General features: G+C 34.1%; 1 protein-coding gene across 1 annotated transcript; it reads right to left on the reverse strand.

Annotated features, from left to right (window-relative positions):
- Positions 1 to 105: 105 nt before the first annotated feature.
- Positions 106 to 13,404, reverse strand: LOC114744699 (anaphase-promoting complex subunit 4). The gene is given in 22 exon segments (XM_028932868.1): positions 106 to 461; positions 827 to 908; positions 1,410 to 1,562; positions 1,657 to 1,739; positions 1,742 to 1,883; positions 2,025 to 2,166; positions 2,457 to 2,561; positions 3,167 to 3,265; positions 3,340 to 3,422; positions 5,044 to 5,223; positions 7,559 to 7,633; positions 7,714 to 7,814; positions 7,895 to 8,055; positions 8,288 to 8,436; positions 9,110 to 9,190; positions 10,201 to 10,440; positions 11,087 to 11,170; positions 11,740 to 11,831; positions 12,285 to 12,396; positions 12,474 to 12,550; positions 12,731 to 12,839; positions 13,301 to 13,404. Coding segments are annotated over 21 exon segments (2,337 nt in total). The 5' UTR covers positions 12,732 to 12,839; positions 13,301 to 13,404; the 3' UTR covers positions 106 to 366.
- Positions 13,405 to 17,114: the final 3,710 nt, after the last annotated feature.

Raw genomic sequence — 17,114 nt, forward strand, 5'->3', positions numbered from 1 at the left:
CGCAATTTATTTCTCAAATTTAGCATTAACACAATTATTTACACACACACACACACACGTCCTTCCGGACATCTTGCATTGTTTGGTACCCTTTGAAGAGAGGTAAGAATAGGTCAAAAATAAATACAATTAAATGATAAAATGTTCCACATTGAATATCTATGACCCCTTTGGACTGGAATAACTCATTTAACTCTGAAAATAATCCATTTAATTACATTCAAGAGATCATTCAAGCGCATTAAATAAGCGATGTAGCGCTGGATGCAATGATGATAGGTGTTGATGGGAAAATGGCAGATATCCATTTTCTGCATATTTTCTCCTACCCAAGATCATACAAATAGATGAAATGAAATAAGTGGACTATTCTGCATCTGAGGCTTCGTCCTCGTCCTCATCCAGGATGTAAACCAAGGCTCGTTTTCTCGCAGCAAATACACAAGCCACGCCTCTTGATGCTGTTAGCAAGATAAAGTAATAGCTAAATACATACACAAATGCATAGATAATAACTTGATTCACTGGATAAAACAATTTGTGTGTGTGTGTGTGTGTATTTGTGTGGGCGTGTGCGCGCAATATAATTGATATTGCTCATTATTGTATATTACTGTTCCTGAGGTTACACCAAACAACACTTTTCAATTTTGCTGTTTATGCGGGGATGAGTTATTCTAACTTGAAAATAAAAGCAGCAAATTTTGATACTCTTCCAAATTCTAATGAAATCATATGCTTTTTTTGGGTGGATTAACAAGAAGAATCTTGCATCCAAGTAATAACATAATGTATTAATAGAGATAAAAAGAATGAGGCAACTTACCGCTCACTGCCAAGGGAGCTATTACAGAATGAGGAATGGTGCGAGCTTTCTCGTCCTCAACATGTAGGCGCGCAACAGAATCCTAAATGCAAAATTACAAATAATTTCAAGCATGATTAATTATAAAGCACAAATGTTTCCTGAAGTTCGAAGACCCTAATGTTATGTTTTGGACTAGTGTGGATTTGGATTTGAGCCAAATCCATTAGTTGGACGCATAAAATTTTATAAATTTGGATTTTATCCAAATCAAAGCAAATTTAATTAGAATTCCTTTGGAATTTCAAATACCTAATCTACCCTAATTGTTTTAGATCCCAACCATCCTCCTTCAATACTATCCAAACATGTGGACAAGTCCCCCAAGTAGGACAACTCATTTTTGTTGGTGTGGATCTTTTTATACTACCCCAAACAAAGGATTTTAAATATATAAATTTTAAATGTAATATTTTAAATCTAAAACCCAAATCCATCTATCCAAATGCCACCCTAGTATATTATTTTTAGTGATTTGATTCCATAAGTAGAATAACTTTGAACCTATTGGATAGAATGAAAGAATGGAAATAGCGAGACTTGCCTTGAGTTGTTTTAACCTCCAGACATCTGTGTAAGCAGATCTTGATATAGAAACAAAGGGCAAATCACTTGCTTGCAGAATCATCATACAACCATCTCCTGTGCTTTCTGATGTAGTTGTGGCTTGGTTTAGTAACAAGACGATTTGAGTATCCTATTTCAAACAGAAAAATTAAACTGCGACTTCAACAAAAGTAAAATTGAATACTGCTACTAGATAGGTTTTATATCCTTTATCTGGACTTCACCTTATACAAAGACAGATCCACGCATTGATAATCACTAGGAATGCATAACAAAACAGCTTCCAAAGAACCATGGCCCTTTTTAAATATTCCAGGTCATGCATAAACCCCCGCACTATGCATATGCAATTCTTAATATCTGAGAAAGACTCGTCAGGTACTTTGAAAGATATGTAATCAATAAACTGCTGCTGACAAGTTTGATGTGACAAAGAAGCTTTGGAGAAATCCTACAGAAAGATAAGTGAGAGATGTAACTGATAATGTAGGACAACAAATTGGAATGAAATCCAAGTAAAATATGATGATCCAGAAAGGGCCTATATGACCTAGACTCATATTATTAAAGAGATTCTATCACGAATATGTACCTCATAATACGATACTGAAGCAGGAATTCTAACGGATGAAGATGCTTTTGGCAAAGATGACAGAGGTAAGAGTGGTAACAAATCCTCACAAAGTATTTTTCCTGAAATTGTAATAAAAGGCATTTGGAGAGCCTCTTTAAAGCTGAAAGACATTAAATTCACAATTAGACTTTGATAAATACAATAGAATAACTAGAACAATGCGCCAAAGCTAAAGTATGGGCCAGTACGCTGTTTAACTCATTAGTATCTTGATCATTATCATTGGTGAGGGTAATAGAAAGAGGAGTATAATACCTTAATTCCAAGTTAGCGAAGGCTAGCTTAGATGGTAAGGGTAGGGAGGGGTATATATAGTCATCTGGCCGCAAACTCTCCTAATGTAAACTAAAAACTTAAAAAGAGAAGAGAAGAAAAGAAAGAAAATAATACCTTAATTCCATCTGTTGAAATTCTTTGGCCAACGTTCTTTTTAAATATTCGGAGTCTGCAAATCCCCCAAACTGAACTAACCCTCTAACTCTTTCCAATGTTTCCCTGTAGAAATTGGTAAAATCAGATCAACATCAGAAATCCATATTCCAATAAGTATGTTATCATAACCCCACATTTCTGTGCATATTATATTTAAGGATGCATATATTTAAGGATAAAGAAGCCATCCACTTTCAATCGTCTGAAACCTGACTAGCAGAGATACGAAATTAAATTTTCATAGGAGACTTAGTTCCCTTTTTTTTAAAAAAAAAAAAAAACATTTGTCAAGAGTAAAAAGGGAGAGAGAGGGAGTCGAAACAGTAAAAATGTGTACATTGACTAGACACTGAATACGTCTTTCAATTCCCTATTTATAGAGATACTATGCTAAATTCCCAAACTACCCTCTTACCCCCTTACCATTCCTAATTCCCACGTGTCAACTTTCTTAATGCAGGTACGGCATAAAAACCAAGCCTAATATGCTGGAAAATACAAATATCAAGAGTCAGGCACCAATATCATATAAAATTCTGTTATAGCTGTATACAAGCTATGGATGAGCCAATGCTTTAATGAAGCAAAGATGGAATGCGACTGTAGCAGAAACTGGCGATAATTTAGGACTAAATGTTGAATACGATTTGAAGGAAGAAAAAACTTACAAATCAATTTCAACACCATAATCCGTTTCTGATATCTCCAGCAATTGCCTAACTGGATCTTGGTCATACAAAAATTTCAGGAATATTACAACAAGTTCACTGCCAAATTCAAAAGTAACGTCAGAAAAATAACACCTTTTATAATCAGAACATTAGGAGATTGTAAAACAAACCTGTTATATGGTAGAAGCTGGTCACTAGGTTCTGACATGAGTAACTTTATACATTTCAAGAGCCAGTTGAAAAAGTTTGAGAACTGGTAAAAGAAAAATTATAAAAAATTATAAATGAACCATGAACAAAATATGCATACTAAAGAAGATTCTTGGGGGGAAAAAAGAGCCAGCATGCACACCAAATTGTTTTTGTTCAGACACATCAAACCATAACATGCTCTGCTTTAATCATTTCAGTAGAAGCCAAGTTCAAAATTTCTCCTCCATCCTATCCTCTTCATACGCGAGGAAAATCGCTTTCAAACATTAATATGTGCGTGTGTTTCATGGTTTTGTAGGGAAGGGATTTATCAACCTAGAAAGTATCGTTTCTCCTGACTAGTAGAAGTTTTAAGCGTAATAGACTTCTTCCCATCAAATACCTGTAGGCTTTGTACAGAGTAACTAATAGCTAACGCATGTGGTCACAACACTTATTGAAGAAAGATTGGATTGAGACCGAGTAGATGAGATGCCAGAGCGTCATAATCCAATCAATTTTTCAAAGACATATAAAAACGGAGCAATCAACATATGAATCATCAATATTCACAAGCCATGAATAGTGTGGCTCTTCTTGGGTTTTGTGCAACCTTTTTTTTAATTCTTTCAATTGTACTTGACACATTTCATACAACTTTGTCCACCCCCCCCCCAAAAAAAAAAAAACCAAAAATTCCAATAAGAATTTAAATGCTAAAAAGATGAGTATAATATCTGAGAAACCTTCAAGTTATTATTTCGCTCATACACCATATGGGGAAAGGATATCTAGTTAGTACGAAAACCTGATAAAATGGTATCCTAACATTTAATAGAGGCCAGTTAAATAAAAGTAAGAATTGCCCCCCGTTACACTATTGAAAACAGTCAGCCAAGTTTTCGCGTCCAATATCAAAAGCATTTAAGCATGTGTTGGTTCCTATCCACTGTTCTTATCCAGTGGTCAGAGTACCATACGGATGTGAAGGAGATGCTATGTATAGTAGATGAATTGACGAGCGCTAGACTTGAGAGTCTACAACAGTGTGAGTTTAGGATATGTTGTATTAATTTCATTGTTGAAGTTTGATTAGTCATAAAGAATTACAGATGGAGGATTTATAGATGATAAATTAATAATGGAATTATTATATTTAATTATTACATTATCCTATTATTCTGGAGACTTGTTATTCATATAGAAAACTACTTGACATGTGTTAAGGATTCTAATCCCACAGAATATATTTTGGCCCCAAGAAAGTACATGTAAACAAGAGTTACTTCCACTTGGCAGTTATGCTTGCCTGCCCATCATAGTAAGTTTGGACTAATTTTAGATGTAGGCAAGAATATCCATGCAACTGAAATCTAGATCTGATGAGTGACTGAATCATGGAGATCAATTAAATCTCTTTCCACCTCTTCCTCCATCTTCCCTCCTATGACTCTTGCGTCTCCTAAAATTTTCCTTCTAATTATTTGTCAGAACTTAGAAGGGAATGCTATGCTTTAACAGTAGAAGCAAATAAAGAATTCAGTGTAACCACACAATATATATGTAGTTAACAACTAGTGACAAAATTTATGACAAATCAAAACGTTAAAAGCAATAAAAAATACATTAGAAAGATTGAAGCTAAACTTCAAGATAAATGTATAATTTTAAAAATGGCGAACCTGCTGCACAACAGATGAAAGAATCCTCATAAATCGTTCAACTTGTACAAGTAGCATACCAGCCTTTTCTGTTGCATTGTTAAGAAGAGACTCATCCAAGCCAATGCTGTAGTACCGTGCGCGCCATCTTGAAAGCCCTCTTAGTTCTCCCATCCTGAAGGCAATAACTTCTGCAGCAGGCTGACACATGTACTGCTTCACTTAGTTTTCATCGACAATACAATTGTTTGCAAAGCTTGTATTTAGAATACAAGTTATTTAGAACAAAAAGTAGCAGCATATTTTCACAGGATATGGCTGGCATGTGGCAGTGGCAGTTGTTAAAGGAAAGAGATAAAATACAGGTTTGGGGCTCATTGCCTTCTTCAGCCTACATAGCTGGAACCATTTTGGTATGTAGCATTGACGCAAATTTTTCGCCCAACCAAATTACTTTTATGAGGGGGAGAGGAATAATACTGAGTCAGAGAACAATGAATCCTCCTAGAGCCGAAGCTAATAAAAGAATGTGGGAGAAAGTACAGAAGATGAGCAAATAAGCATAAGAATGCTCTTTAATCTCTCTACATACCTAACATAAAAGTATTCCTAAAGCAGCTAACCACATATAAACAATATCTACAATGAAGCAAAGAAAAACAACTGTATGCCTTAGTATAGAGATTCAAGGAGTAAAATGTCAAATGGACCTTCAAGAGAGCCATGCTTTAGAAGCTAAAATGTGAGACTGAAGAGGTCAAGACAGAAAGATAACGTTGTATGGTGAATTTGGGAGAAGACAAAGGGAAAATTGCAATAAGGTCCCACCCAAGAGAATTAAATACAAAAAAGTCTCTTGAAATCATCACATTAATCTAAAGTTCCAAGGGACTTCATTGCAAGAGATTCTACTTGTTTAATTACTAACGTACCCTTATCTTTTTTTTTTTTAATATACATTGACAATTAAAAGAGCGGTCATTAATAACTTAAAGCATAACGATTAACAATTATTGCAACAAGTATTAATAACACATATTCTCAGCGTATCACAAAAATGTAATGTATGAGTTGTCAATATTTACTGCGATAGTTTTTAATCGTTACATTTAAATTGTTAATCGACTGCTCTTTCAATTGTTAATGTATTCTTTTAAAAAAAAAAAAAAAGGCAAGTTAGTAATTAGACAAATGAAATTTCTTGCAGTGAGGTCCCTTCAGACTTCAGATTAATTTGATGATTTTAAAAGACTTTTTTGTATTTAATTCTCTTGGGTGGGGCTTTATTGCAATTTTCTTGAAGAAAAACTTATAGATCCTTATATATTGAATACTATCAAATTATCCAATTGAAATATAAAAGGTGGATTTTTTTTTTTTAATAATAACATGGCGAGTATATAGTTCTTGAAAAAATAGTATCATTCTTCAATTAAATCATATGTCATTTTATTATTAGAGGACTATGCACTTATCAAATTCTGATCGGAGAACCTAATAATAAAGATGTAATTTAATTCATTTGAGCTAGGAATTGAGATTTGAAAATATTCAATTTTTTAGTTAATTAAGGTTAAAATATACAATAGTTTTTAATTTAGTGTATTTCAGCCATATTTTTATCATTATTTTCCATTCCCCCATTTATTCCATCTAACCAAGTATAAAATAAAATGGCATTCTGATTCCTTTATATATCATGCCAAATGTGACTCTGGGCCTCAAAATTGTATTCCATTCTCATTTTTATTTGTATAAAAACCATTTCAATGTACCAAAAAGACAACATCGTGTTAACCAATTCCTGTTATCTATAGTATTTTACTCTATTGTCTGTTCGTGTGAGTGTATGTGTTTGTTCAGGTTTACATTAAAAGTTAGAAACACTGGCCAACCTGGTGAAGGTCAAGAAAGCTATACAATTAAATTACAGGAGATCACAATATCGAATTTCTAAAACAAGAGATTGTTAATGAACATCACTCGCATTCACAACAAAAAGAATTTGGACTCAATGAACAATTTCACGTTGGTCCTATTAACCTCAAATATAATAACGTGGGCCTTAAATCTCTTATTTGCAACATGTAAGTTTCTAAATCCTAGTTCTACTTGAAAACAAAACGAGGATCTCATGGGCTTTGAGAATTATATTCAGATTTATTAATTACTAATTGTAAGGTTTTGTACCTCTTCGAACCTAAACTGCAGAATTTAGCTATAAAGCTGCACATCAATTTTCGAACTGTGATACAGAATAACTTTTAAGAATAGAATAAAAGGGGAGGGATTGCAACAAGCCAACAACTTCTTGATGGCATAGCAGTAGCCATTAGAGTAGTTAGTTAGGATTCCTCCAGACTATAAAGAGGAGGTCCTTTGATCTCTAACAGTATCAGACTAATAAGAGAGTATTACTGGGAATGAATTCTGTATCAAACCGTTTACTGCATAAGGATTTCAATAAGATATGCGTTCAAGCAGTGACACATTCAGTAGCTATTACTACACAAGCCAAATGAAAAAGAACTTGCACCTGGAGATGGTCCAAGACAATACGCTGAAGTTCTTTTCCTGCACCACAGAGAAGCTTCGAAACACGCTTGACACCCTGTAAAGCAGTAACATGCTGACTAAAAATGACAATTACAGACAAATTTTGAAGAAGCAAATAAAAGGCTATCTGTGTACCACTTCACCAAGGGAGTTGACAAGAAATTGGTGAACTGCTGGACTGGTCCTTGCACCACCCAAAAGGCTCAGAAACTCTTCTTGAGGGGTTGAATCAATTCCTATCATGAACGATGTAGAGTGGAAACAAATGAATTTATGAATTTTGCACAAATATTTCCTTAAACTTTAAATCAGTTACCATGATCTATAATCAGGGATGATAAAGAATTGAACTTCTCCCGAAAAGTGTGCATGGCATCAGACCACTGCTTACACATAACTGATATTGATGTCCGTACAACCTCGGTCAGGTCCTCAATGTTAGAAGCCTGTTGAGCTACCTGATGGAGCTCATTTTTCCTACACAAATAGATCATGGAGAGAGTCAAAGTCTAAAGGGCTTCTATTAAGTAAGCATTGATGATCGCTTTCATCTTCATGTGTGCTGGGTAAAAGGTCATATAATCAACCAAAAAAAAGAAAGAAAGAAAGAAAGAAGCATAAAGAGAAAGACTTTATATGTTTCTATATTACACAATTTAGTTTACATCAATTTACTAGTAGAACAACCTGTCTTTAGTAGAAAGATTACCGATTCCAAAATATGGCAGTATTTAATGCTAAGCAGTGCAGGCCATGAACATCTTCATCCATATGAATTTGTCTTGAGTCATTGTTAACTTCAACAAGGTCTCCTGAGCACATGACTACCAAACGGCAAAGATCTTTTGATAAAGAGGCCTGGAGATGTGTAACATCAGATTCCAAATGTAAATTGCTAAGCTATATGTTTATTCCAATTATTCTGTTAATTTTATTCTTTATTTATCAATATGTGCCAAAGTTGGTATCCCACTTTCACCTCATTTTTCTCTAAAATTTTTTCTTTTCTTTCTGTTTTCCCCCATGGGGTGGAAGGAATGGAAGGGATAGTAAGGGCAACGCAGACTATATTTTGCCATTTTAAACCCAAACTATGAATTGGTTAAAATGTAAAAGTGTTTTATCGAAACTTCAAACTTATTATCTTTTCCATTCCCCTCCCTCTTTTGATCTTTCAAACAAGGGTTACGCAGCTAAATTCCATCTCCTTCCTTTAAGACTAGCATAAATAGCGCAAAAGCAGAACAGGTAGCAGAAATATTAGATCCAATAGGTCATAATATGCTAGAGGAACCGGGATTTTGAACAGAGACCATAATGGTTGGTCTCCTTCGCACAGTTCATTATCTCACTCCAATGGTTATTATTAAGTGATCTGTTTTCATCTCCACCAAGTGGACCATACTTATTCATGTTGTTAAAGAATCATACTAACTAGTGTCAAGCATCAAACTATGTTTTGTTCTTTCCCACTGCTGCCCCTGCTTTGGTGAGAGAAAAGAAATTTACTAATCAAAACAAAAGAGTTTACCTTGTGAATAGAAGCATTTAAAAGTTGGTATGCTGCCTCTGCACCCGTACAGGAAGCAGGAAAAGTGAGGTTGTGTATGTTCTGAAACACCAACGGGGATTTAACCCAAAAATAAGAGTTAAATGAACGACGAAGTAAAAAGGGAACTAAGCAGCAATAAAAAACAGAATGATGGAATGAAAAACAAATAAACAGAATAGGGCACTTTGATAGCTTCCGTGGTTTCTTTTTCAGCTGCAGTTAGTTGGAGCATACAATATTTATCCAAAAAAAATATTGTCTTGTAAAAGTTGTAGAGTACTATCAAGAATGTATATTATATTGTAAACTAAGCATGCTATAAATAAAGGGAAAGAAGCTCACATGCAAAGAAAATGAATATATCATCAGTCTACCAGCTACATGTTATTGATTTCCCAAGTACAGAACAGTCAACATTACCTAGATCAATCCATTCTAAACTCAAAAGCCTGCACAAGATAGCATGAACTTTTTTCATATAAAATAAGGGGATAATATTGGGGTAAAATCAAACTTCTAAGTTTGACATGCACGGATAGGTTAAATGTCATAAACCAGCCCTAGATTAGTGAAGAAATCAACCACTAGTTTAAGAGCATTTGCACTTATTGTGCTGAGCCCAGCTATCCCATACCTCCCTACAAACTATCCTAATCAACTGTTTTGAGGGCCAGAAATGTTATCAGCAGTTGAGAATAAATAGTTGGCTACTAGTTTCTCAATGATTGTGCTGTCAGTTTCTGGTAGTCGGAATATAGCTTGCAGAAGTACCTTACATTACACCTCTATGATAAATAGGAGTAAGCACGTATTCTGGTTGTTGTTGAATAATGTACTTTATATTTATCTCTGGTGTGACACTTAGCATTTAATCTTGAGCAGTCAATTTCAATATTTGAAATTGAAGATAAGTTTTTCAAATGTAAATTAAATTGTTCGGAGGGGGAGTTAGTAGTAAATAGGCAGATAGAAAAACACCAGAGATCAGAATTTGTACTCTTTGAACTTATCATGCGTCAGATACGAATATGCATAAAAAAAAACAAACACCAGGAAAATCAGTGACTTACAATTTTTCCTATGGGGAAGATGCCAAATATAGTAAAACAGATATTTCCATCTTGATCTCCGCTGCATAGGATATTAAAACGTCGATGAGAAGAATTTGACAGCTCCTGAAATGAATCTTCACCATCCTCCATGAAGCCACTATCTCCAGATACCAATCCAGGCATCCGAGGAACACTTGGAGCAGGAGGGAAGAAACGAGGAGTTCTATCTTCATACTTTGCCATGTGACCACAGTCATTCTGAAAGACAATTTATGGTGGGGAATACTTACAAAAAAAAGAAAACTCACACCAAGAGAAAGTAAAATAACAGGCACACTAATAAAAAAAAAGGCCCTTGGGCACACTTGAGTACAGTTTCTGTTCAAGTTCAAGGTAAAACAATGCCTCAATAGGTATGTTTGGACAAATTTTATCAGTCAAAGAAAACACGAAAGCAAATAAACCAGGAAAATGTATTTTGTTTTTCGTGGCATAAAAATATATTCTTACGCAAATTATGTGCTTCAAATCCTTTAATTTCAAGTCCAATAATATATGAAACATAAACCAAAGTCACTGACTAATCCAATAACAATACCTGTGATATGATGTTAAAGATTATATTTTATCACAGCTACTTTTGTATAGCTGGATTCTTTCTTTTTTTCCTCATCTCAAGCTATACTAACCAGCATATTTTTATGTTTCATTCAATGCAAGCAAAAGTCAGACCACTGCATGAGAAAATAAATTCCATAGCATTGACACATGGCTGTTGCGTAATACTAATAACATTTCATAGATATCAGTGATTCAGTGTACATATGGAAACATTCTTTTTCTAGTGGACAGGAAAGACCAATCAATAAAGCATAAACCAGCCATTAGACAGGAAGAAGCATACTGTAATGAGGTGACTGTCTTCCCCCCAGTTCAGACATGTGACGGCAGCGCCATGTGATTTTAAACTTCTTAACAACTTCCCATTCTGTTAGGATAAAAGTACAATAAGACCAAAAACTCCAAAACTATACATAGTCAAAAGCACCACTACAAAAAGAACAGCTCCTCTTACCCTATCAGCAAGACATTTCTGAGGCATAATCACATTTTCCTAGGAAAATCAACAAAAAGACCAACCAAAATGCAAGCATTTTGAATCTTTGGGCTTCTACTGGATTTTTGTCATTGGAATAAAAACTATAGCATTAATCACTTGTTAGACTAACCATTTTTCATATATCTTACAATCATTGTCAAAAGTACAGAGAAATAAGAGACTCAGAATCATGTACCTCTCTAGAATGGGAAATAAGAAACAAAGCCTTATTTGGGACAGTACATATAGCTTATTTACTCTGATATATTTCATAACAAAAATAGCCATTCCAGGGACTCCTTCAATCCTCCAGAAATGCTTTTTTTTTTTTTAATATTCAGGAAGTTTATGAGATAAAAGCTTCATCACACAGCCTTAGCTGCATAAGCAAACTAATGAGGAACAAATGAGTAAGGAAAAAAAAAAATCATATCAGAAAATCAAAAACTGCTACCCACTTCAACATCATGCAGTGACACTGTTCCATCTTCAACTCCAACAGCTATTGCTTTACCATCAGGACGCCAACACAAGGATGTTATGCACTTCCCTACAGGAAGAAAGGCACTAATCTATCACACAAGCTAGCAGTTGTAGCAAAAGTTAATATTCAACAAATATTTCAAATTCCAAATATAAAATTAGAGCAACACAGAACCAAGTGTTTGATGTCCAGGCAATTTTATACAGTTTGCAATTCATCGGAAACATGACAATAATAGAAGCAAATTATGTCATCAAGGATTGATTCTAAGGGGAAGAATATTTAAGGACCACTTTAGAAGCTTAACAATCTTGTCTTCAACATTGATTTCATATCCTACATAAATAACGTACTAGAGCCAAATTGGTGTGAAGTGTGATAATACCCTAACTCAAAAATCAATGAGTCTTGTCACTGGGAAAAAAGAATCAGTAGTCAAGAAACTCATTTCACTACCAGACATGTCAGAAAATACTATAGCTGAATCAACAAAATGAAGTTTGAAGAAGGGGTGCTCACCTAGTGCTATAGTCCACAATCTCTGCCAATTAAAACGATGTAGCAAGATCTTTGAGTCCTCTGTAACCATGGCCAGTAGGTCCTTCTCTGGATTCCACTCTGCAATTTTTATCTATGAGCCAAATATAAAACATTAGAAAAAATGCAGGAAGAGAGTCAAGCTAACATGTTGGAAGATAAAAAGAAAACCTGGGAAGCAACAGGCTTATCGAATTGTAGCTGAAAAGGAAGCACCCGAGATGACTCATCGGTTTCCATATCTACCACTGAGTTCAGGAAATATAAAACCTTGAATAAAAGAGAAACGGAGAAACTAAAATGCGATAATCAAATATCTGTAATAAAGGTAATCTTTCGAATTGGATTTCTTAAGTCAGAATTCCACCCATACATTTATCTAATAAAATTGAAAGCCAATTTGAAAGGTAAGTAGCAGAAAACCAAACTCAATTGCCGAATTTATCGTAGGTTTTTCTTATCCCACATTTTTTTCTCCCGACTTCAGCCTGCAGACACAGATAAAGGTATGTACCTACGAAGTTGCACGCCAAGTGGCTGATGGAATCAAGGAGCGTGGTTGAATCATTATATCAAACAGTTAAAGTGCACAATTTTTGGATATAAACAGTACATTGGAAGCCATAAATGAACTACATTGAAGCTACAAAAAGCACTAAAATATTGGATAGGATGTTCTGGTAAGACAGTAGAGTGAGCATGGGGACAGAGATATCTTCATTTCATTTCCCCCCTTTTGCTAGTGTTTAGAACCCAAATTTCTGTTTGAAATGACTCGTTATTATGGTTATTATTGCCGGGTCATCAATCCAGACGAGGTAATTGACCAGAGTGAATTTTGAATGCCGCTAAAAAGATAAATTCATGTTATAAAGTAAGGTATCCACTAAGAAATCAGTAAGCAGAGAAATGATATCATGAGCATGATGGCAGTGAGGCGGTGCAACCTGTGAGACTTCAGAAATTAAACAACTGAAAGTAGAAGATAAATTCATTACCTGGAGACAGAAACGTAGATGGAAAGTAGCTGAAGAGCGGGAGGGCTTAGCTAGAGGGCTGGGGTGGGCGATCAAGAATGGCGGGATTTTTCCGCGTTTAATTTCCCGGCGGAAGTGGATGCCCTCTCAGCAGGGCGCCACAATGCGGGCATCTGAAACGTTAATCGCATCCAACGACTCTCAGTTGATTTGCTCCAACCACGCTTTTATTTCTAAAATTTATACTCTCGTGGTGCAAAATATAAGCTAAATTTTTTTTAAAAGATTGATTTTTTTTATCATATAACATTCACTTTTATCTAAGGATTTAATATTTTTTTTTAATTTTATTTCCATATATTCTCTTTCTTTTTTAATTCGTTTATTACATCTTTGACTCATTTTCTTCATTAATAAGGGCATATTAAGAAAAACAAATATATTCTTTATACATTTATTATTTTAAATTGATTTTAATTAGTTTCTTGATAAACATAATGAATAAAGTTTAGCTTATATTTTAATCAGGAGGAAGTATTTTAGCTCAATTTTAATACTGTAAAAATACTTTATTAAAGATTCTGAAATAAGTAATTTTATTAATTGAAATTATGCTAAAATTTTAATTATTAATTTACCCTCATAATTGGTTTAGGAGATGTCAAGCTTCTTTTGCCTTGCTCAACAACTGCAGATATTTTCAAAAAGGATTTTCATTTGATGTCCTTTTTATACATTTAAAAAGATAAACCAGTATTTTTAACTAATCCAAGTTGATGTGAATAATAAAAGCTTTCATCACTTAAATTAGTGATTGAAAATTAGGATCACGATCTATGTACATTTATTTTTTAACTCTCGATAAAAAGAGATATCTTTCTTGTTGGTACAGATTATTCCTGAAGTTAAAAAAAAGGAGACTTTTCTAATGACAAATGAGTCAAAAATTTAAATCCGTATAATGAAAATAAATGCAACTCCTGCTAAATCCATCAAGAAGATAATTCTTGGGGTTATATTTTAATGAACATATAAATTCATGTCACAATATAAAATCTGGGATCCTTCTGCCTTCGGGCTTGGGCTTAATTAGGGACATTGGAATGTAGTTATTGTTATCTATACATTAATAATAATAATTCAAGTTAAATTAATCTATAGGAGTTGAGTGTAGCAGAAATAGCTAATCTCCATGATGTGTGAACGAAGATTTAAATGCCTATATTTAGTCCTTTTAAATAAAATTATTTCTAATAAAAAGATACTTGCGCCAACAAAAAAAAATTCAAGTTAAATTATTCTACAGGCTAAGGTTCAAATTTTTTGTTGTTCCCCGAATGTTCGAAGTTTTCACGGCAGCCGGCTTGCCGAGAGAGCAGGAAAAGATTAAAAACCACAATCATTGTGCGGCTATAGCCTGCAATTGCCACAATGTTGGATGTATAGCATAGCCCTTCAATTAATTAATGTCAAATATATTCATTAACGAACTAGCTAGCAAGTTATACTGCTATTAATTTATAATACCAAGGTAATTAAATTAATTACAGTAAAGCCGGTGCTCTCTCCTATATAAACCAGACCCTCCACTATTAAAAACCATCTTAACAATTGGCTTACAAAAAAAAACCTAGATTGAAGGGCCAGTTTATAGTGAGGAATAAATCAGAATGGCTATGTCTGCTCATATTGTTGGCCTTGCTTTGCTTCTTTCCTTCCTTCTTGCCACAGTTTTCATTGCTGAGGGCAGACCAACTCCGACTGACGGTAAGTCAACATTTATGCAATAAATCCATATTCCGCAACAAAATTTAAAATTTGTGATAGAATTTATGCAATTTTCCTTGGCCAAAAAATCCTGTGTTGTTGCTCTTATTTGCGATGGAACCAACCGGTACATAATTAAATTGCAGCAGAATTCTGTCACGAATTTTTCTTTCATGCATTGCCAAATAACGTCTTAGAAGAGGTTATATACCAGTTCAGATATTAATAGGATAATGCATATTCACTTTTATCTCCGTCTCCATTTCCCCAAAAAAAAAAAAAAAACTCTTCCTCCCTAGCTGCCAAATGAGAGGTTAGGACGTTAAGTGTGAGTAAACTTGATCTAATACACAAAGTTATTATGTAAGTAGAATAACCCAGAAACTCATTGTTGTTTTAAACTTCTGAATTAACATGTGATGTCGAGTTCATTTATATATATTATCTCATTACTGAGTTCTCAATGTATTTTTATTTATCTCCACCAATAATTTCGGATTTTGTAACGGTCAAGTTTATGGTAGTTTAAATTTGAAGAAAATAACATGGTGGGGTGTAAATTCGAACTCCAAACTAACTTTGCATGAATTGTAATTTTTGTAGCTGCAGTGGCAGCATGTACGAGCATTCATGGAGTGGAAGAAGATGAAACTTGCAGCTCCATCGCCCAAAGTTTCAAGCTGGACCTACCTCACTTCCTTTCGATCAATCCCAATATCAACTGTGAGCATATCTTTGTGGGTCAATGGGTTTGTGTTGCTGGCACAGTGGCTTGAGCTCGCTCCCACAAAATTAGCTACCTACGTACTACGTATATTTACATCGTCATCTGGGAATAAAGATGCCAATAATTAATAATATATGATAATCTAAGGGGCATCCATGGGTCCAAGTTAATTTCTTAATCGTCGATCGTATCATCGTTACTTTGTTATTGTTATCTTTTGTAATTTCAAGCGTAATATGTGCTTGTATGAATAAATTCACATCAAGAAATGTGATATATAAATATGGTCGTCTTCTTAATTTGTCATCCGTACGTAGATTGCTTCATTATATATTCTCGTAATTAAACAAGATTGAACAAAACGAAGAAACCGTATCCATTTGTTGGAAAAAACTGTCAAAATAACAAACAAAAATATTGTTCGAGTCATGCCCAATAACACTATTTTTAGGAGTTATTTCGCCACACCAAATTAGAATGATAATAATAATAAGAGGCGGCACTCTTTGTGATTAAACAAACTCTTCTTGCAAGAAAACAGAGTGATAGAACAGCAGAAAATATAAATAGTGAACTCAGCATTAAGTAGATAAGAAATGAGTAAAGATAAAAAATTTAAGAGTTAGCATATGAAGTTGAGCCTCAAGTCCCCTTTTATAGGCTATTGATGCCTGTAGGATAAGAAAGTAATTAGCAAAGTGACAACATTGCCAAGTAGGATATGAGTTATCATTAGCTTGGGAAAGAAGAAATAAAATGACAAGAATAGGAAGCATTTATTGAAGTGACAAGACCTGTTAAGTAGAGAATATATTACATGGATAAGATTATTAAGTGGATTATGTATCATGAAAAAGTGAGAATTTTAGTTTTCTTTGACACACTTAAACATAATAATTACAACACCATTAACCATGAAAGGGCATTAAGCTCATATAACATATACAAGAATATAATTCATTATAAACTCATTTGCATGGAGATAGAACTGACCCTTTTTTCCTAAGGAGCATCCAAGTTAGTAAATGCAAATAGTACTTGCAGTGTTATCGTCCTTTAACACTATAATTGATAATGGATAATTAAGAGGGTGTTTGGATAGAAACCAAATCATGATTTAAAAAGTGCTTTTACAGTATATAAAGTAAATATGTAGAAGAATTTGTCTCGTTTTGCGAAAAAATGTTTCTGAGAAGCACTTTTAGATGCTTCCAAACACCTCCAAATCTGAAAAGTGAAAACACTAAACCTAATTACAATAATAATGTCTCAACATTGTCGATTACTTTTGATGATTCAAGGTTTATCATGGGAATTCCTTCGCCAAGTTTGTCACGACCA

This window comes from Neltuma alba, unplaced genomic scaffold (assembly GCF_004799145.2).
Source record: "Neltuma alba isolate B1F8T4 unplaced genomic scaffold, ASM479914v2 tig00004432_pilon, whole genome shotgun sequence".
NCBI lineage: Eukaryota > Viridiplantae > Streptophyta > Magnoliopsida > Fabales > Fabaceae > Neltuma > Neltuma alba.